Here is a 21630-nt window from a genome sequence, read left to right on the forward strand (position 1 = left end):
GACGTTGAGGGGGTGGGGGTCCGCGCCTCGCGACGCGAAGCATTGTGGGGCGGAGGCGGCCTTCTCTCTTTTGAGACAGGCAGGAATTGCTGAAGTAGATATCAAAGGCAGGGCACTTACATTATTTAATATTCCTGTGACATTGATAACGTAACTATAACTCTAAGCCTCCGTTTCGGAAGATATGGGGCAGGAGGAGCTCATGAGTCAAGCTGAAGATGTGGCGGACCAGGTAACTTCGTTGATTCACATGGTGCAAAGTTGATAATGGCTGGTAAATAGCTGACAGTGATAGCTAGCTAGACTGCCCCAGATTCCAAGAGAACGCTGGTTTTAAATAGCTAGCCTCAGCTGCTTCAGGTAGTTACTGCACTTGCTGATTAGCTGGCTAGCTAATATATGCACAACTAACTAGCTAGTGACCCACACGATTAGCTAACTATCGTTGACGTTAGTTCGGTACATGATTTGTGGATTGTGAAAAGTTAGCTATCACCACCCTGTAACTAATTACTGGATGAGTGGTAGTATAAAACTGTATACATTTGATATGAGTCTACTACTAGTTAGTACAGTAATACGTAACTTGCTGTACAGTAGTTCACCGAATTTAGCGAGCTAGCCCCCTTATTTAAGTATTCATTTCAAATCATGAATGTTCGATTTGCTACTAACAAACGTGCAACTAACATTGAGTATCAAACTATAGTTTGCAAGCGTTTACTCAAAACTTTGTGTTATTTGACAAATGTTGATTGTTTTTGTAACCGGCTAAACTACTGGACATTGTCAGTGGCGATTCAGCAGGATCCCTCACTGCAATATTTTGTTTATGACAATAATAATAAAGGAATAATGTAAATCTTTTAAAGTATTTTTCAAATCATAATTGCTCAATAGTTGGGGTGATTTTTACATACCAGTGACATGGAAGGCTTTTACCTGATTGTGTTTAATATAACGGTGTGTGTGTTAAACAAGCTGATAATGGTAACATATGTTCATGTATGCTCTGCTGTATAGGTCTATCTGGTACTGCACCATCGTGTTTTGTGGATGAAATCATAAACCCCTTGAACCATGTAGAGAACTCCAGTGTTCAGATGACAAAACTCCTATCCAGATTAGACTCCTAACCAAATATTATGGTTTATTGTAGGCCTGGACTACACTTCAATTACAACGTTTTAGAAAGCACTGCTGCAAATTCAAATTTAATAATATGCAGCCACACAGTTCTGGTGCTGTTTTGTCAAAAGTATGTTACACCACGAACTTAGCCTTAATATGCTGGAAGCGAACTGAACACAGGCTTAGTGAATTCAGGGCAGTTCTGTTTTATTCAGGTTGGGGAAGTCTATTTCATACATACAGTGCTTTCAAGGGCCAATCTGCAGTTGCATGAAACAGTGCTTTGCAAGAGGATACAGATCCTTAGATTCAGTCCTTTGATAATTATTCAGTCCCTTTTTTTCCAGCAAGGCTAAATTAGATTAGAATCACATAAGAAAATTAAGTTAGAATAACTAAATAGTGGTTCACATTATTGTTATGCTAAATTACTGTCGTTCTGGCCCAATTCAGAAAATATAAATTAATGAATTTCCAGTACAGATTAAACTTTAATCATGGATTATTTTTCAAAACCCTCAGTAGGAAGGACAGTGATTGATTTAAGGGTAACACCAACATGTTGTAGTTTCAATAACTCTTTAAGCATGCTTAAATAATGATCATTTTGCAATTCAGTAATACTACAAGAAAATCATAAACATTTCAAAGCAGCTTTATTCTCAAGCATCTAGGTGACTATCATGTTATGGGTATGCTTGTTATCGGCAAATAAAAAGGATTGAGCTAATCACAGGCAAAGTTCTGGAGAGAGAAATTGCTTTATTTTGGGAGAAGACTTTTGCATTTAGCAGGACAGTAACACTACAACACTACATATAGGAAAAAGAGGCTACAATTTGCACGAGCTCACCAAAATTGGACAGTTGAAGACTGGAAGAATGTTGCCTGGTCTGATGACTCGATTTCTGTTGAGACATTCAGATGGTAGAGTCAGAATTTGGCGTAAACAGAATGAGAACATGGATCCATCATGCCTTGTTACCACTGTGCAGGCTGGTGGTGGTGGTGGTGTAATGGTGTGGGGGATGTTTTCTTGGCACCCTTTAGGCCCCTTAATGCCAATTGGGCATCGTTTAAATGCCACGGCCTACCTGAGCATTGTTTCTGACCATGTCCATCCCTTTATAACTACCAGCAGGATAATGAACCATGTCACAAAGCTCGAATCATTTCAAATTGGTTTCTTGAACATGACAATGAGTTCACTGTACTGAAATGGCCCCCACAGTCACCAGATCTCAACCCAATAGAGCATCTTTGGGATGTGGTGGAACGGGAGCTTCGTGCCCTGGATGTGCATCCCACAAATCTCCATCAACTGCAAGATGCTATCCTATCAATATGGGCCAACACCTTGTTGAATCAATGCCATGTAGAATTAAGGCAGTTCTGAAGGCGAAAGGGGGTCAAACACAGTTAGTATGGTGTTCCTAATAATCCTTTAGGTGAGTGTATAAAAAGTGATAGACGTCTTTAGAAGCATTTAGAGCTGTTTCCGCCATGAGAATGGCAAGTTATCACAATTTGTGATTTTCAACGCGGTTTAATAGTTAGAGCTTGTGAGATGGGTCATAGCATTTCGGAGGTAGAGAAGTTTGGATTTTCACGTACTACCATTTCAAGGGTGTACCGTGAATGCAAGAATTCTGGCAAAACATCTAACCTACAACAACAGTGTGGCCGTAAAAAGACTGTTGTAGAATGAGACCAGCATCGGCTGGCAAGAATCGTTTCAGGCGATAGGCGTGCAACACTGCCTCAAATAACATCTGCATTCTAAACTGGGCCCTCAACAAACATCAACGTTAGGACTATGCAACGTTCCCTCTGGGATATGAGCTTTAGGAGCCAACGCCCAACTAGAATACCCCCTGATGAATACTCAACACACAGCTATGGGCCTCGCCTGGGCTCCGAAACACCACCACTGGACACTGACTGACTGGAAACGAGTAGCTTGGTCTGACGAGTCGCGTTTCCAACTGTTTCGGGCAGATGGAAGGATCCGTGTGTGGAGAAAACGCCATGGATCCTGCATGTCAACAGGGCGTTGTACAGGGTGGTGGTGGCTCCGTAATGGTATTGGGTTTGTTTAGCTGGCATTCAATGGGACCCCTGGTACGTCTACAAATGTCTCTGACAGGTAAACGTTATTTATGTATCCTTTCTGACAAGTGACACCCGTTCAAGTCCTGCGTTCATTCTGATGGGTTTGGCCTCTTCCAACAGGACAATGCACCGCCACACAAGTCTAGACACGCCACATTATGGTTAGAGGAACATTCATCTGAGTTTGGGGTCTTGCCATTCCCACCTAATTCACCAGATCTCAATGTTATCGAACACATCTGGGAGTTGTGGAACGAAGAAATCCTACCCCTCGAAATACAACAAAATTGTGGACTGCTCTGCAGGAAGTATGCTGTTCATTGCCTACAGAATACATCCGCAAGCTCGTATTTATGCAGTTCTGTACTTCCCTGGGAGTTCTACCAGGTATAAGACTGGTTTACCAGTTTTTATGGCACTTCAGTGAATGGAAACGCTTGCTGTTTTGTCGTTGTCCCCTAGAGATTGACATTTGCAAAGGGAGTACTGAATGGTGAAGTGATCTGAAGTCATACATTCTCAAACCTCTCCTTTGGGACTGGCAGCTGTTCCCAAAGGAATGTATTTTTTTTGTATTTTTTAATAGGCTTCCAGAACTCACGCACCTGATTCAACTAATTATCACTTACTTTAATAGATGCATCAGGTGAGCTGTTGCAAGGCTACTACAAAACTGTGACATTTCTGCTGGTCTCCAAGATTAGGTTTGACAACTACTGGTCTGACTCGTGATGGCCATTTGAGGCTTCATTACCGTTTTTCTAGCTGCAGGATATTATGCTATCAGTGCTAACTCCGATTTTCTTTTTCAGAATAAAAGCCATCATTGAAATATAGAAGAGAATATAGTTAACAATCTAGTCTGTACATTTTGTTTAATGTCTGTTCCAATGTTGTTGTTGTATATTCTTTTACAGACTAGATTAACTTGTACATTTCAATGATGGCTTTTATTTAGAAAAAGAAAATCTGAGTGCTGCCAGCATAATATTCTGCTGCTAAAGTGATGCTAGGTCTGAGTCACTGCCTTGCCGACCATCTGGGTCATTGCCACAAGGAGTTGATGTTGGTGGCAGCATACCAACTGTGCCTGTGGGTCCCACAGAATGAGGTGCAAATTGACTTACTAAGCATCATCCACGGCGCATTGTCGGAATGCTGGACAGGGCCTCCTTTTCCCGTCTCACCCTATCCACTGCTTGGGGTAGGTCAACACTTGCAAGCTCAGTGATAAGAGATTGTTGGCCTCTCCGTGCGCTCTCCTTCCAACGTGTGTTGTTAAAAGCAGGATCATTTTGTATAACATCTCAATATTTCTCATGGAGGTGTGGGAAGCTGTTTTTTTTATTTTTAGGCAACCATGACTAAAAAGACAACTAATTCCAGCAATGGAAGATTTCCATGTTTTACCATCGCCTTTTGAATGTGAGTGCAACTAGTTAGTGTACAGGTTACCAGAAGTTATCCACACTTGGGAAAGGTTGAATTAAAATAATTCCTGAATGTTTGTAGCCTGACACAAAACACATTGCTGTAATGAGAGTCTGTACCTCTCATTGAATATATTCCGTCTTACCCCCTCCTGAGGCACTACTGCAGTTCTTCTCTGCCTCCTGTTCGAATGTGTTCCGAAATTACCTTTCATTTAATGTCCCATAGGATTTGTCCTTGTACTGTATGCTGAATATACAGTCATTTGTGCAATTTCTCTCTCGCTCCTAGTTCTTGCGGGTGACGAAGCAGTACTTGCCTCACCTGGCTCGGCTGTGTCTAATCAGTACCTTCCTGGAAGATGGGATCCGCATGTGGTTCCAGTGGAATGAGCAGAGAGACTACATTGAAGCCACGTGGGGTTGTGGCTACTTCCTGGCCACGTGCTTTGTGCTGCTCAACCTGACAGGACAGCTTGGTGAGTAAGGCTGGGATCATCAATGTAAATAATGGGTGTAAATATATGGTGCTTTTATTAATCTGTTAATAGGTGAGAACTGGTCATTTGCTAGAGGGACTAGAGACTGAGGGTGCACATGTACGTTCTCATGATGGTCCACGGTTGTGAGGCAGCCCTGGTGCCTACAACCCCCTAGCAATCGACACAAAGGACAAGAAGTTTGGATCTGGTAAGCTAGGGTTATAGTGCAGGATTTCCTATTCTATAGGTCGGGCCCAGAGTGCACATTTGGTATATTAGGGTGCTGAGTTATGAGAATACAATAAGAATCACTCACTGATTGAGGATTAATTGGACCCAGAACACCTTTTCTGGATACATCTACGTTAGTGCGTAACTAACTGAATTAACATTGTCTCATTCTTAATTGTTGACAGTACATGATTCACATGATAGATAGGGGTTCGATTCAGTATAGTTAGTGATAGCCACTTACCCGTGCCCACCACCACCTACACTACATGGCCAAAAGTATGAGGACACCCCTTTAAATTGGTGGATTCGACTATTTCAGTCACACCCAGCGCTGACAGGTTAATAAGTTGAGCCCACAGCCATGTAATCTCCATAGACAAAAATTGGGAGTAGAATGGCCCTTACTGGAGATCTTGGTGACTTTCAACCGGCTTAGCATGCTGTCATTCCAACAAGTACGTTTGTCAAGTTTCTGCCTTGCTAAAGCTGGCCTCATCTGCTGTAAGTGCTGTTATTGTGAAGTGGAAACATCTAGGTGCTACCACTGATCCATGACAGGCCACACAAGCTCACAGAATAGGATGGTTTGTTGAGATTGGTGTGGAAGAACTTGACTGGCCTGCACAGAGCCCTTGCCTCGACCCCGTCGAACACCTTTTGGAATTAATTGTAATCCCGAAGCCAGGCCTAATCGCCCAACATCAGTGCCAACCTCACTAATGCTCTTGCTCCTGAATGGAAGCAAATCCTTGCAGCACTTTTATAACATCTAGTGCCCTCAAAACTCAACACTGGACCTCAGCCTGTTCCACTCAAGTGCAGTTTATGATGAGGTAGAACAGAAAATCAGAAGGTGCTGAATGCGTAAAAGAGTTGAGTTTCACTGATCTTACCAGAAAAGTGGGGGTTGTTGTAGCAGCAAAGTGGGTCACATTCTTTATTGATGTCCTTGATGTTGAAAGATTGACAAGCAGGGGCCAACATACCTTTGGCCATGTAGTGTACCGTGTACACCAGTGGTTCCCAACCAGGGGTACTAGGACCCCTGGGGGTACTTGGCCTCTCCACAGGGGGTACTTGAAAACACTCATAACAACATAGGCTTACTAGTGAAATTAACATGAGGGGGTACTTCATGGGTACTGAAAGCAGTGCAAAAACATTTTGGGGGTACAGTAACTGAAAAGGGTTGGGAGACACTGGTGTACACCATTCATACACTGAACATGCTGGCCACAATAAGAGGCCTTCCGTGAAGAGAACTCCTCTCCAAAGTGCCAGACGCCATCGAATGCCCACTCAAGTCGGTTACGACGATGAACTGCAGTCAGGTGGAGACCCCGACGAGGACGACGAGCATGCATATGAGCTTCCCTGCAACGGTTTCTGACAGTTTGTGCAGAAATTCTTTGGTTATGCAAACCGATTGTTGCAGCAGTCCGGGTGGCTCGTCTCAGACGGCCTTGGAGGTGAAGATGCTGGATGTGGAGGTCCTTGGCTGGTGTGGTTACACGTGGTCTGCGGTTGTGAGGCTGGTTGGATGTACTGCCAAATTCTCTGAAACGCCTTTGGAGACGGCTTATGGTATAGAAATGAACATTCAATTCACGGGCAACAGCTCTGGTGGACATTCCTGCAGCCAGCATGCCAATTGCATGCTCCCTCAAAACTTGCGATATCTTTGGCATTGTGCTGTGTGATGGAACTACACATTTAGTGGCCTTTTATTGTGGCCAGCATAAGGCACACCTGGGCAATAAACATGCTGTCTAATCAGCATCTTGATATGCCACATCTGTGAGGTGGATGGATTATCTCAACAAAGGAGAAATGGTCACTAACACAGATTTAGACAGATTTGTGAACAATATTTGAGAGAAATAGGCCTTTTGTGTACATAGAGAAAGTCTTAGATCTTTGAGTTCAGCTCATGATAAATGGGGGCAAAAACAAAAGTGTTGCGTTTATAATTGTAAGTGTGTGTACTTACGTGTCACAGAAAGTCCATTCAAGTCAATGAGTTGTCAGTTTTTCTTCCTTTATATTTTCCCAATGCGCTTAAATCTTCCTGATTACCAAAATCAAGAAATGTACTTAAACTGGGCCCTGGAGTAAGGTCAGTCTAGGTTTGTGCAAAAGCCCAGTGATGTGGTTAATGTCTTTATTGACTTATTTGAGTAGGCGGTGTGCTTTAGACAGTTGAACAGACACTGCCACAACCTTGGGAAATTTGTAGTATCCTTGTCCAACCTCAGTTGGATGAATTTATATTTAAAATGTTTAATTTAAAATCGAACCTTATTTTCTTTTCCTTTTTTCTCAAACAGGTGGATGTGTCCTCATTCTCAGTAGAAATTTTGTGCAGTATGCCTGCTTTGGATTATTTGGAATCATAGCCCTACAGGTATGGAACTACAATAAATAGACAAACTGCTCTTATTCTTGAATGCGCATTTAATGATGGCTTGCGCATGTTCAGGAACCCCGGGACAAGAGGCAACAAAGGGAAGGTCTTCTTTTAAGTGGATTCTACAATTGATTGTTTGTAAATGCAACACTTATCTGTATTGCCAAAGATCGCTTGAACATTTTCCGCTACCTAAACATTTGTTTGAGAAGTTAATAAGTTTACCAAAGTCCAAATTAATTGCTCAAGGAAAATTAATCTGAATAAAATCCAAAATGTATGGCGAGCAGAAAACTCAAAAGTGAAGTGATCTCAATGATGACTAAAATAATAACTTTGGCAGTCATCCTGGCCTAAGGCTATGAAAATTAGCTTTTCTCCACCCCTTTTTGTCCTTATTTTCTTATTTTTAAATCTGCAATGACCTCCATAACAGCTTGTGGAGATCAATTGTTAAAGATTTCGCCTGAGTGGTGAAAAAAGTTGCGTTTTTTTTTTAGTAGAATATGTGCATCGGTGGCAGTGGCTTTGATCGCCAGACCATCCTAGGACATGATAGGAAATTGTTTAAGAAAAAGGCAAGGAGTTTCTGTATATTTTGCTGCAACTCTAATCAGTTTCGCATTATGTTTTATGCACAATTTAGGAAGTTTGGGTTAACTGAACTCCTATGTCTGACCTCTGGGTGTATAATATTTTATGCTGAATTTATTTTCTATTTTCTTCTCTAGACAGTTGCGTACAGCATTTTGTGGGATGTGAAATTTCTGATGAGGTAGGTTTCCCCCAATATGATAATCATAATAAATGATAATTTTTAAAGCCTTGGGTTCATTTCCACTGTCAGTGCCACTCCTTTCTTCTATACTATGTTAAGCTATGGATGCTTTCTCCTCTTCCACCCTGTCATCTCCCCTCATACCCCACATTTCCCTCCATTCCTCTCCTCTCTCAGGAACCTTGCTCTGGGTGGTGGACTCCTGTTGTTATTAGCGGAGTCTCGTTCAGAAGGAAAGAGCATGTTTGCTGGTGTCCCCTCCATGGGGGAGAGCTCGCCAAAGCAGTACATGCAGCTGGGAGGCAGGGTCCTGCTGGTGCTGATGTTCATGACCCTTCTGCACTTTGACCCCAGCTTTTTCTCTGTAAGTAGCCCAGACTACCCTGCCTCTATGGAGTCACTTAGGAGAGACTGCAGTTACAGAGGGGAAAAACTGCATTATGCATTTCATGTAAATGTTTACAGATCAAGCTAAGTTTGGATGTCGATAGTTTTTGTTAAGAGTATGCAGTTGTAGGACTGACCCTATTTATTTGATTATTTGGTGGATGTGCTGTTTTTCAACCAACATGCTCTGTCTAAGGACTGAATATTTTGCGTACGAGACAACTTTGTTATTTGTGCCTGTATCAGTGGACTTGCATTGTGGTGGAGCTTGTATTGGACTCCAGTCATAGTGGATATTAGCTGATTAACATATGAATGACAGTCAGCAAAAATCAAAGATTTCAAAATTTGTGAAAGGCCAATACGCTGCCTTATTTTGTCTTTAATATTTACAATATATTTCTACACTCTCAATTTTGTGATATCTAATTACCGAGTGTAGACTGGCCTCACTGCAATAACTCGAGGTGAGTCAAAGATTGGGACATTTCCTCAGATGCAAATCTCGACCGCCTCTTTATCACTGCTCACTCCACCCTGAACTGTTACCGGTCACATACGGATGAAGGATTGAGCTCACAGACCTCAGGTTATAACATTAATATGCCGCAACTGCCACAATGACAAAGTTGTGCTGGGAGGAAATACAACTGACACGTTTATAAAAATACTTTTTTGGGGGGGAGCCAGCCTCTTGCAGTTGCTATTTTATGGTATTTTGAAATGTGACTGCCTTTATGGGGCATGGGTGATTCAGGTGCAGTTTGACTTCAAACCCATGTGTCACTTTCTACTCCCCCAGATCCTCCAAAACATGGTGGGCACAGCCCTCATAATCCTGGTAGCCATTGGCTTCAAGACTAAGCTGGCTGCACTGACCCTTGTAATATGGCTTCTTGCCATCAACGTCTACTTCAATGCCTTCTGGACTGTGCCCGCCTACAAGCCAATGCATGACTTCCTGAAGTACGACTTCTTCCAGACCACTTCTGTCATTGGAGGGCTGCTGTTGGTTGTAGCACTTGGGCCCGGTGGGGTGTCCATGGATGAAAAAAAGAAAGAGTGGTAGAGGGATGGGGATTCACTCAGTGCTCATCCCAGGACATACGAGGACCCCAAGGTACATGTCATTTTCTGGCCAACCGAATCCACAGTAGCCTCCCCCCCGACATTCTATTGCTTGTCCTTTATTATTACTAAATCTTCCTTCAAATTAATTTTTCCAGCTGCTTTCTGTTTTTACTGGACCTTTTTTATTTATGTCCCGTTTTATTTTGGTGACAAAAAACAACCTGGCAGATTTTGAATAAACTTTAAAATACAAGGTAACCGATTTGTAACAGATGGAGTTAGTGTGTATTTGTTGTGTTGCGGAAGGTATATAACAATGTATTTATGGATGTTTCCAAAACCTTTTTTTTTTTTATAGCCAAATGCCTGGCAAAGGGGTAAGTGTATAGGTTTGGTTGCCAACGAAGACCCCAATGTTGTCCTGCTCTTGTTTTTGGACTATCAGTGACTGCTCATTATATCAATACTGAGACCTCAGGCACAGAATACGATTCTCTCACAGAGAACCATACAATTCTCTCACTCACTAGGTTACCATCTGATCTTATTTTCATAAGTCCCCGCCCTCATCCATTGACACATCCAGACCCCTGGCTTGGTGATTAATGGATTGTATTTAGGGATGCATTTTGGGGAATGTGTGCATTGTATACTACTATTCAAAATGGTTGGTTGAATATTGAACACGATTGTTGTTGGCACCAGAACTCTTTGGGCACTACGTTTTGGGCAAATGCCCTAACTAGTAACTGTATTTTAACAGGGCAATAGGGAGAGCTTGACAATTGTGAAACAATATTCTGCAATCTAGAGAAGCAAGCACAACTGTTCAGTGAGTCAGAGGTCACAGACTTTGCTCTGTTTTTGCTCTATACTGTATAAGAAAATAATTAGTTTATTGATTTTCAGGAGTTTATATTTTTTGTTTTGTTTTCTGAGATCATTGAGAAGAAATAAAAATGCAAAATTATATATCTGCATGTTCCGTCATTTATTTCTAAATTGGTATTTATGACGAGGAAGGCTGTTCTCTTTCTACCAAGCCTGGAATTTTGACTAGATCCATTTTTGTGGACAGAATTTATAAAAAATATATGGGGTTGACGCTAACAAGAAAAATATAATTTCTGATTGACGCTAACAAGAAACTCCCTGGGCAATTGGTATTTACCCTATAATAAGATGCATCTTAGTTGGAAATCTGGCATCAAGTTTAATAAATAAGCTATTATATTGTGAAAACATATTACACACTATTTTCATTTCTTCATAATCTTGAAAGGATAGCCCTGATACCAGTGCCGACTTGAGCCTTTTGGGGGCGCTAAGCAATATTTCATTTAGGGCCCTCTAGCAGTCGGACGCCCCCTAGTGGTTGGGGCCCCAAACAACCGCTTGTGTCTCTTATTGCTTGGAGCCCTGCCTGATACTAATCTTGTGTGGACAGACTACATAAATGGTACTGTTGATTGGTCATAAACCAAACGTATGTGTGAGACAATGAGGAGCATTTGTTCCAGTGCCTTGGACACATTCCAAATTGACAGGTTTCAAATCTTTCACATTTTGGAAGGGGGGAGATATAGCCCATAAACCAGACTGGTCTCAGAGAGCAAACATAAATTATGTTTGTAGATTTTTGACAGCCGAAATCATCAGATATCTTGTGCTATGTTAGGTAATGTTACAGTACAGACCGGCTGCTAGGGGCAGTGGTGACCACTGTAGAGTGTTAAATATAGAGGATTTTTGGTGTGGCATTGTGGTTGGGAATTACCCGAGCTTTGACCTTGACACTGTGATACCTAACCTTAACCCCAGTGCTGTAATGCTTAACCCTAATCATTTTCTAACTTAAACCAAACCTACTGTGATATCGACCAAACACTAACCTTAAATTGAATTTGTAACATGTCATTTGTTTTTGTAAATTCCTGAAATATGTAGGTTCCGAACATGAAATGCTTTAGCAAATTGGTAACAGATTATGCTGATTAGTTGCAGATTGCAATTTAATGTAACATATATGGTATTGTATGTGACAAATATACACTGCGTGCACAATAATTAGGCAAGTGAGTATTCTGATCGTATTATTATTTCTAAGCACATTTTCCAACTCCAAACCATATAAACTTGAATGCTCATTGGATTGAATCATTTTCAGGTGATATGTATTTGTGTACTGAGGGAGGGTGTGGCAACAGTGAATAACACCTTATATCAAGTTGTGCATAATTATTAGCCAGCTTCATGACCTCAGGTAAAATGGGCCAAAAAAGAGATTTAACTGACACTGAAAAGTCAGAAATTGTAAAATACCTTTCAGACAGATGCAACACTCTGAACTAGCTAAACTATTGAAGCGTGACCACCGGACACTCAAACGTTTTGACACTCAAAAATGCATGGAGAAGAAGACACAAATTAACTGCAAAAGACTCTAGAAGAATTAAACATGAAGCTACCAGGAACCCATAATCCTCCAGCGTCACCATATTCCAGAACTGCAATCTACCCGGAGTGTCCATAAGTACAAGGTGTCAAGTACTCAGAGACATGGCCAAGGTCAAGAAGGCTGAAACACGACCACCACTGAATAACATTCACATATTGAAGTATAGATTGGGCAAAGAAATACCTGAAGACAGATTTTTCAAAGGTTTTATGGACAGATGAAATGAGTGACTCTTGATGGACCAGATGGATGGGCCTGTGGCTGGATCATTAATGGACACAGGGCACCACTTCGAGTCAGGCGCCAGCAAGGTGGAGGAGGGGTACTGGTATGGCCTGCTATCATTAAGGATGAGGTAGTTGGACTTTTGGGGTTGAAGATGGACTGAAACTCAACTCCCTTACCTACTGCCAGTTTCTGGAAGTGACTTTGTTCAAGCAGTGGTACAGGAAGAAGTCCTCAGCATTCAAGAAGGCCATGTTCTTTATACAGGACAATGCCTCATCACATGCACCCAAGTACTCCACTGCTTGCCTAGCAAGCAAGGGCCTCAAAGATGCCCGAATAATGACCCGTCGCCCTTCATTATCTGACTTAATCCTTCTCAAACGTGAAATTTACAGTCAGGGAAGACATTACACCTCTTTGAACAGCATTTGGGAGGCTGTGGTTGCTGCTTCAGCTAAAGTTGATTGTGAACAGATCAAGAAACTGACAGACTCCATCGATGGAAGGCTCATGGCAGTTATTGAAAAGAAGGGTGGCTATATCGGTCACTGAATATTTTTGAAAGGCCAGACATTTTATTTTCATTTTGTGTTACTTATTTGTCGCACTTACTCTAAAAATTTTAGTTGGAGACATTATTTTTGTAATTTAGTTGCCTAATAATTGTGCACACTTATGTATTCCCCTGAGAAAGATCAAAACAAATGTTTCCTTTGTTAAATATTCAGGTTTGAGGTTCAATTATATTTTGGATTGATTGAGAGCATTGTGTTTCTTCAACAATAAAATAAATCTAGGAATACGATTTGCCTAATAATTGTGCACACTGTATGTATAATATATTACATATTCCCTTGAGACAACTTAAGACTTGCAAGTAACTATTCAAAATCTGATGGAATGTCACTTTGAGACTGGGTGAGTAGAGTGGCAATTGGGAAAACCAAAATGCTGTAGCATTAACAATTCAATAATTTTTACCAAAACTATGTTTTTTTTGTTGTTTAAAGTGGAACTGACAGCAATAAAACATGTTCTTTAAAAAATGACATTTATAGCATTTTCTAACAAGCAGTCGCAGATGTGGTCATTTTTATGTTTATATACTTTCATAGATGTGTATTAATGACATAGATTAAGGCATTTGTGAAATTCTATAGCAATGTAGATTGTGGAAATGGACATGCGTTTGGACAAATACTAGACATTGTAGTGAATAAATGTCAGTCTTGAACCCTATAGAGACATTCGCATCACAGTCAGAGTCAACCTGCTAAAAAAGGTAGAAGACAGACTTTTTATTAACATGCTGCTTGTGTGTCCATTTTTTATACAAATAGTTAATGCTTTTGGACAAAAATTTAGTATGTGAGTTTGTTTATCTCCTACTTTAAAGGCTTGTGTGGCCTCTGTGCCCAAATATTATTTTTTACTGATAGGCATGGCTTTTGTTTAGGGACGGCTTCAAAACTAGCTAAAAGGTTTAGGTTTTTAATGTTGTTGGTTCAGAACAATACTGAAAATAATATGTTAGTGGCTATGCTCCAGCCATTAGCGGTGCCAGGAAGTTTGGCTTGGGGGAGGTGTAAAAGGGAACGAGGTCAAGGCCAGGGGGTGTTGATCACCAGGGTCGCTGATCACTTGCGTACTGCGGTTTGGATTTGAGTGAGATGCTCCGTTTATCAGCCCCCCTCTGGTGTTCACTATCCTAGTAGGGTATTTTACTGTTTTAATTTGATTTAATTTCCTGATTTTGTTTTTTAAAGTTCTTTCTACTTGGATATTGTGGGTTACTGGATTTAAATAAAGCCAACAAATGTGAAAATTTTGAAAGTGGGTGGTGACTTTCTATACCCACTGTATAATACTGAATATATGGAAGCAGCAAATTATGTAAAGTGGGGAGAAGAAGTATTTGATACACTGCTGATTTTGCAGGTTTTCCTACTTAAAAAGCATGTAGAGGTCTGTGATTTTTATCATAGGTTCACTTCAACTGTGAGAGACGGAATCTAAAACAAAAATCCAGAAAATAACATTGTATGATTTTTAAATAATTAATTTGCATTTTATTGCATGACACAAGTATTTGATCACCTACCAACTAGTAAGAATTCCAGCTCTCATAGACCTGTTAGTTTTTCTTTAAGAAGCCCTCCTGTTCTCCACTCATTACCTGTATTAACTGCACCTGTTTGAACTCGTTACCTGTATAAAAGACACCTGTCCACACACTCAATCGAACAGACTCCAACCTCTCCACAATGGCCAAGACCAGAGAGCTGTGTAAGGACATCAGGAATAAAATTGTAGACCTGCACATGGTCTAAACTCCACTCGCCGTGTTTGGAGGAAGAAGAAGGATGAGTACAACCCTAAGAACACCATCCCAACCGTGAAGCATGGAGGTGGAAACATCATTCTTTGGGGATGCTTTTCTACAAAGGGGACAGGACGACTGCACCGTATTGAGGGGAGGATGGATGGGGCCATGTTTTGCAAGATCTTGGCCAACAACCTCCTTCCCTTAGTAAGAGCATTGAAGATGGGTCGTGGCTGGGTCTTCCGGCATGACAATTACCCAAAACACACAGCCAGGGCAACTATGGAGTGGCTCTGTAAGAAGCATCTCAAGGTCCTGGAGTGGCCTAGCCAGTCTCCAGACCTAAACCCAATAGAAAATCTTTGGAGGGAGCTGAAAGTCCGTATTGCCCAGCGACAGCCCCGAAACCTGAAGGATATGTAGAAGGTCTGTATAGAGGAGTGGGCCAAAATCCCTGCTGTAGTGTGTGCAAACCTGGTCAAGAACTACAGGAAACGTATGATCTCTGTAATCGCAAACAAAGGTTTCTGTAACAAATATTAAGTTCTGCTTTTCTGATGTATCAAATACTTATGTCATGCAATAAAATACAATGTGATTTTCTGGATTTCTGTTCTAGATTCCGTCTAGACTTCTACAGGAAAACCTGCAAAATCGGCAGTGTATCAAATACTTGTTCTCCCCACTGTATATTGATCTATAACCTGATACCTATTTATTTGACTATATTAGTATATGATATGAATCATTGAACTACATTTTATTCAGCCAACAGTGCCTTACTGTATTTCATGGAATTTTAAATCCAATACAACACATCTTTTTAAACCTTACACAAAGTTTGTTAAGCAGCATAAATAAACATTGAAAAATGTTTTCCATATATTCTGAATACCTACTTGCTTAACATCTGCAAAGTAATAAAAGTAAATACTGTCAGTTCCACTTTAATACATTACATAAAAACAGAAGTGAACAAATGATATGAACAAAGAAGAACCAAGACAGAAAACAAATTCACATCATCCCCTCCCCCAGCAGACAAAAAGCCCCTTCAGTTCTATTGAGGAAAGCTATTGATCTGGGCACATACATGCTTGGAAAAAACCCAAATCAAGCATGAAAATAAATACCAAGAAACACCAATACAATTAAAAGTAACAAGAATACATTTTCTTGTCCAAAAGGTAACTGATATATTGGCTTGAAGAAATGTCATGAAGAAATGTAGAGAAACTGTGCAAGTTGAAGAAAAAACGGCTGTTCATTGAGGGGGACAAGGTAATCCAGTAAAGTACTTGCTCATTTCGCTAAGGCATCTGGCACCAAAGTACAAGCTTTGGCATGAGTAGAAGTTTTTCAGGGATTAACCGTGCTGGGTGTGTTGCAACTATGAAACCAGTCATGCAATATGTTCTGCTTCTTGCCTTTTCACAAAAGGTGAATCTGATAACACAATATTATGTCTGCTGATTTGGGCACCAAGTTTCTGTCAAGTAGCAGAATAATTTTTTCAAAGAATATTTTGAGATGTCCAATAGGGTTGCACAATATTGGCAATAACTGACATTGCGATATTTCTTTTTTCTGTGATATATATTGCGATATGAAAAAATACAGGAGGTCTTCACCAGATAACTTGAAAAGCTCTATTTGAGAATAATTATTTATTCTAGAATTATTGGGGTGATTTTGTAGGGAACTGCATCTTCATGGAAAATTACAAAATGAAACTGAAAATGACTTTTTACCTTTTGACTTATTTTGGGTAGTTTAATTTATTATATTAATTAATACAGTTTAATACAACATGGTTCTATTGTATTCTACGTAATACTCTTTTATCAATTCAGGCTAAAGTCAAGGATCTAACATGTTATGATATTAATAATGCATGTTGCTTACCCTAAAATAAAGGAGCTCATTTGTGAATGAAGAGGTGTGGTGTCTATATGGGATCCAGGAGATTACAGGAGGCTTTATCTCAGTACTCCAACCAGGTTAAAACAGAGCATTCTCTAAGGAGGAAGTTTCAATATCACAATAGGGAATTAATGTGAATGACAAAATCTAATCAAAAAGTCATTTTACATTTTATTACATTACAAATTAAATTACAAATCTCCTTTTTGAAAATATAAATATTTTAATTTAAACCATTTGAAAATGGAAAAGAGCAGATATACACCAAGAGTGGTTTACAAAAACAAAATAGTGTTTATAAATTTGTAATAATAAAACCAAACCAATAAATACCAATGAACTTAACATGAATAACAAATATCAATACAGAACCAATGTATTTCACAAACTTTTGTTTTTAAAATAAACATTTCTTAGCAACAGTGCCAAAGGAAAACAGTGATGATCATCATGGCTAGACAAATGCCGATTAAATTAAACTTTTCAACTGTATACAATCTGGTTTCTTTCTAAACAGAATACTTGGTAAAATGAATACATTTCTTTCTTACAACTGTAGAATATTATAGTAAATCTAAATTCTATTCAAATATAATAACTTGTCTTTAAGCATGTATACATTGCTCACTCAAACTTGAAGGTTTTTGGCCAAAAATACCAGTCTATTCACAATTACAGGCTTGAGACATGACCGTTGGCAAGTGACAATGTTGCCACTTGTACTGAAAAGCCTCTCTGAGGGGGAACTTGTAGTGGGGATGGATAGATACTTGCAGGCAAGCTTGGTGAGATATGGAAAGCTTATGTGTTTTCCACCATGCAAGTGGGTCTTTGTCTATGGAAGGTGTCTACGGAGCATCTGTGAAGTCCAGCAGTGGGCCCAGTGACTTACTGACAGATTCCAGGACATCCATATTTTGCCAGGTTAGAATTAGATGCCATGTCTTCCTGTCCTCAAACAGGACCTGAGTTATAGCCTTCTGCTGCTCTAGTATCTTGCTGTCTGGAACCCCATCTTGTTTGGCATTCTGATATGAGGGAATGTGAAGGTAGATTGAGTTCCTTCTGGGCTCTTTCAAGAGCACTTCTGGCCTTCCAGCTGTGAGAGAAGTGAACAACTTGTAGACACCTGCAGCACAGTCAACAAGTACATCCTTTTTCACTGCATTTTCTAAGGGAAAAAACAAAGACAAAATAAAGATCTTATTATTATACACATTTAATACATTTACTTTAATAAATTATTTATAAAAATAAATTGCTCATAAAACTGTTTTGCAAATAATTACACAATTAGTTATTTACAGATACAATTTAGTTTCAGCATACTTTCTTTGTGTTTTAAAGACCTATAAAAAAGCACATTAATTCTCATATAACTTATATCTCATGAGTTTAGTACTAACTACTTTACTTAATTATAACCCAAAATATAGGGGCATTTAATTCCATTGTTTGTTGTAAACAAATGCAACATTTAAACATAAATAGATAGCAGAGATATATAGATATGAAACATTAATGCCATAGGATATCAGCCCTGGCATTCAGAGCTTTGGCTATCAACCTGACAGTCTGTATACTTCATTCTTCCCCAGCCCCATCCTCTACAATAAAAACATATGAAACTTATGAAAAGTGTTATATTTCAGAACAGGTTGCTAGGTAATAATATGTAACAGTAATAGTACAGCAATAGCAACAGTAGTAAAATTGAATGTGCAATTGGACATAACTTACCAACTGCAAGATGCAGTCTGTGGCCAAAGCACTGCAATCTGGTCCACTTGTTCAGGTGCAGCCTTCACCATGTTCACTGCATTGTCTGTTGTAATACAGACTAGACTACTCTCATCTAGGCCTTAATCAGCTAAAGCTTCTCCCATCCCTGTTGCGATGTTCTCACTTGTATGATCCTCTGGGGAAAATGCAGTTTGCAAACAGCAACTTTTCAGGTGGAAGTCCTCATTGATAAAGTGTACGGTCAGACTAATGTAGGGCTCCGTTGTCCGGCTGGACCACAAGTATGTTGATGATGTATAATATTCCACTTAGGACAGCTCTGTTGGTCGTGTTGCCTTGTGTTGTTGCCACAATTGCAACGCACTCACGACAAAGTACCTGTTTTTGGTCAACACTGTCCATAGCCAAAATATTTCCATATAATTGACGATGCATTTCTTTTTGCAACCAAATTCTCTAATTCAGTCTTTTTTGCAGAGCCTGCATGTCAACCACGTGCAGAAAGAGACCTCTGTGTTTAAAATAATAATAATAATAAACTGTGTATCCAATAACCCAAATCAAAGTAAATTTTGTTATATCAGACAGATATAATGCTAGTTTAACATTTTAAAAATATATATATTGTAGACTGATATGTTTACCTCAATAAATCGCATGTTCTGCGATGTGACTATTGCGGATGCATACATCGCAATTTCGATGCTGAAATGATATATCGTGCAGCCCTAAGTCCAATTCAGAATAAATGCACTGTCTCAACACAGCAACTATGAATTAAGAAGCCTTATAATGTGTGTCATTTGACCAACATCACACTGCTCGCTCAACTAGTCTTTTGCCAGAACCATCATACCAAAGCAGAATTCCACACCATCAGTACTTAAATTAGGACTTACACACCATTTTAAAGATAAACTGTGTTTTTACAGAGAAATACATTTTGGATTTGTTTTGTAAATACAATATAATCCAAACAATGAGAAGTATTAAGTAGTTAATTAAGTATTTATGACCATCTCTGGTAAAGGTTATTGTGAATATATTCATAATTTCATAGTTTGAATTTATTAAATTTTTTCATCAAATCTTGTTGTCCAGCTCTTTCTAAAACAACATGCATTTGTAATGACGTTTCTATGACAATCCTTGAAAATGTCATAACGAATAAATGTCTTCACAAAATGTTAGGAATTTTATTCAATCCAAAATGTATTTAATATACAAATCAAAGGTTGTAAAAGTAGTACAGCGCACAGTAGAATAAGTTGCACTTGCAATGAACCCCTTTGAGAAGGAATAGAAGTTGTTTTCTATAAGTAATTATGGTTACATATTAATGGGAAGTAAGGGTGCTGCAGTCACTTAATTCCACCTGGGATTCACCTCAGTCTTAAAGGGCATGATACACCTGCGGCAATGTACCGTGGATGTGCCATTCCAATTCATTTCCAATGGATATATAGCGTCACCAATAACCTGGGGGCTGAGCTGCTTGATTTAGGCTTGGGAAGCAGGTAACTATTTCAACAACGTCATGATTATGCTCGGCGATTACCAGTCACCAGAGTTGCTGTCATGTTTTTCTGGAATCTCTTCCCTATGAGACACATTTTTTTAAATTGCAAATCACCCTCTGTTGGACAACCAAAGTTCAATCCCAAATCACCCTCCACCATTTCCAGGCAAACAATCTGAATCAACACGTAGCTGCACCTTCAGAGCTATATTAACAGTTAACAAATAAAGTGCATATGGCAGCGGGGCTTGTTTGGGTTTTGGGAGAGTACAGTTAGGTCCTATTAACAAACGTTCTGTTACCCACATTGTATTCTGGCAAAAATCGAATGTCGAAGGTAAAAGTTCCAGTTGGTGTTGTTAATATTTGTTATAGTATGGTCGTTGCAATATATAAGCAGAGAAACTTTGGTTAATACTAAAGAAATAACATATAAATACATGTTCTGTTTCCAAACGAGATTTTTGTGAATCATAACAAAACAGATTTAGTCATTATTTAACTCTGAATACAGTAATGAAACGTATGGATTATACAAAAAAAAAAACGTTAAAACCGTATCACCCTTTCTCTGAATATGATACGTTGAAAATTTCAACCCATGTTTTTGTGAAACATGTACGGTTTTGTAACACCTCTGTTTTAAGGAAGAACTGAACATAGCAAATCAACGATTCACTGACCCGACCTGGCTTCATAAGAACGAGCTATGTTCAAGGCATCAAACAACTGCTGCCAAATGAACACGCTTCTATTAGTGTTGTATACAATTTGTGGTGGAGACTCGAACGTAAAAATTGAATTGTAGCCTCCTCAAGCGTTCCGTTTAGTGTGGCAAAGGCACCTGGCGTCAATTTGAGACTCGTAGATGTATCATGGGCTTTTATACGCTGGTGAGCACGCGTCGTCCGTCCATCAGCAACAAATTATGAAAAACATTTTCCTACAGCTATGTTTGATTACAGTGAATGTTTGTTTAATGTCGGCTTTATGTGTTAAAAAGACACCAACTTTACCTCAGTCTGTTAACAGAACTGAATGGACGACAGTTACCTTCCCACTCCTCCAACTCATAGGATAGCAGTTCAGGAGGAAGCATGGTTCCAAAAATGAATGCAATCACTTTCCAAGCAGAGGAAACTCCTCCCATTGGGTCAGATACACGAATCCTCTCCACGCGTTTTACAACACATTAATATTCCGAGTCTTTCTCGTGAGCCGGCTCAGTTCAGCCGAGCAGGCTCTTTTGGCTCTCAAACATCTCTTCATTTAACTCTCTTAAATACAAACGATAAAAGTGCTAATCACCAAAGTACAATAATAAACATAGTTCAGAATGGTTTTAGAGCTTGGAATTCACACAATTCCTTAGTTCAGCGGTGCGTTTATGCAGTATTTAGTGAA

At 39.6% G+C, this 21630-nt stretch overlaps 1 protein-coding gene across 1 annotated transcript; it reads left to right on the top strand.

Moving 5' to 3' along the window:
• Positions 1-11004, top strand: surf4 (surfeit 4). Its single transcript, XM_010877796.5, has 6 exons — positions 1-232; positions 4966-5152; positions 7717-7793; positions 8528-8571; positions 8752-8938; positions 9764-11004. Exons 1-6 carry the CDS (start codon positions 185-187, stop codon positions 10028-10030), a joined length of 810 nt encoding a protein of 269 aa, XP_010876098.1. The 5' UTR covers positions 1-184; the 3' UTR covers positions 10031-11004.
• Positions 11005-21630: the final 10626 nt, after the last annotated feature.

This window comes from Esox lucius, chromosome 14, assembly GCF_011004845.1.
Source record: "Esox lucius isolate fEsoLuc1 chromosome 14, fEsoLuc1.pri, whole genome shotgun sequence".
Classification (NCBI taxonomy): Eukaryota; Metazoa; Chordata; class Actinopteri; order Esociformes; family Esocidae; genus Esox; species Esox lucius.

Coding starts and splice junctions, on each gene's coding strand:
- surf4 (XM_010877796.5), top strand. CDS start 185: ATGGGGCAGGAGGAGCTCATGAGTCAAGCTGAAGATGTGGCGGACCAG. Junction 5,153..7,716: donor CAACCTGACAGGACAGCTTG/GTGAGTAAGGCT, acceptor TTTCTCAAACAG/GTGGATGTGTCCTCATTCTC. Junction 8,939..9,763: donor TTGACCCCAGCTTTTTCTCT/GTAAGTAGCCCA, acceptor CTACTCCCCCAG/ATCCTCCAAAACATGGTGGG.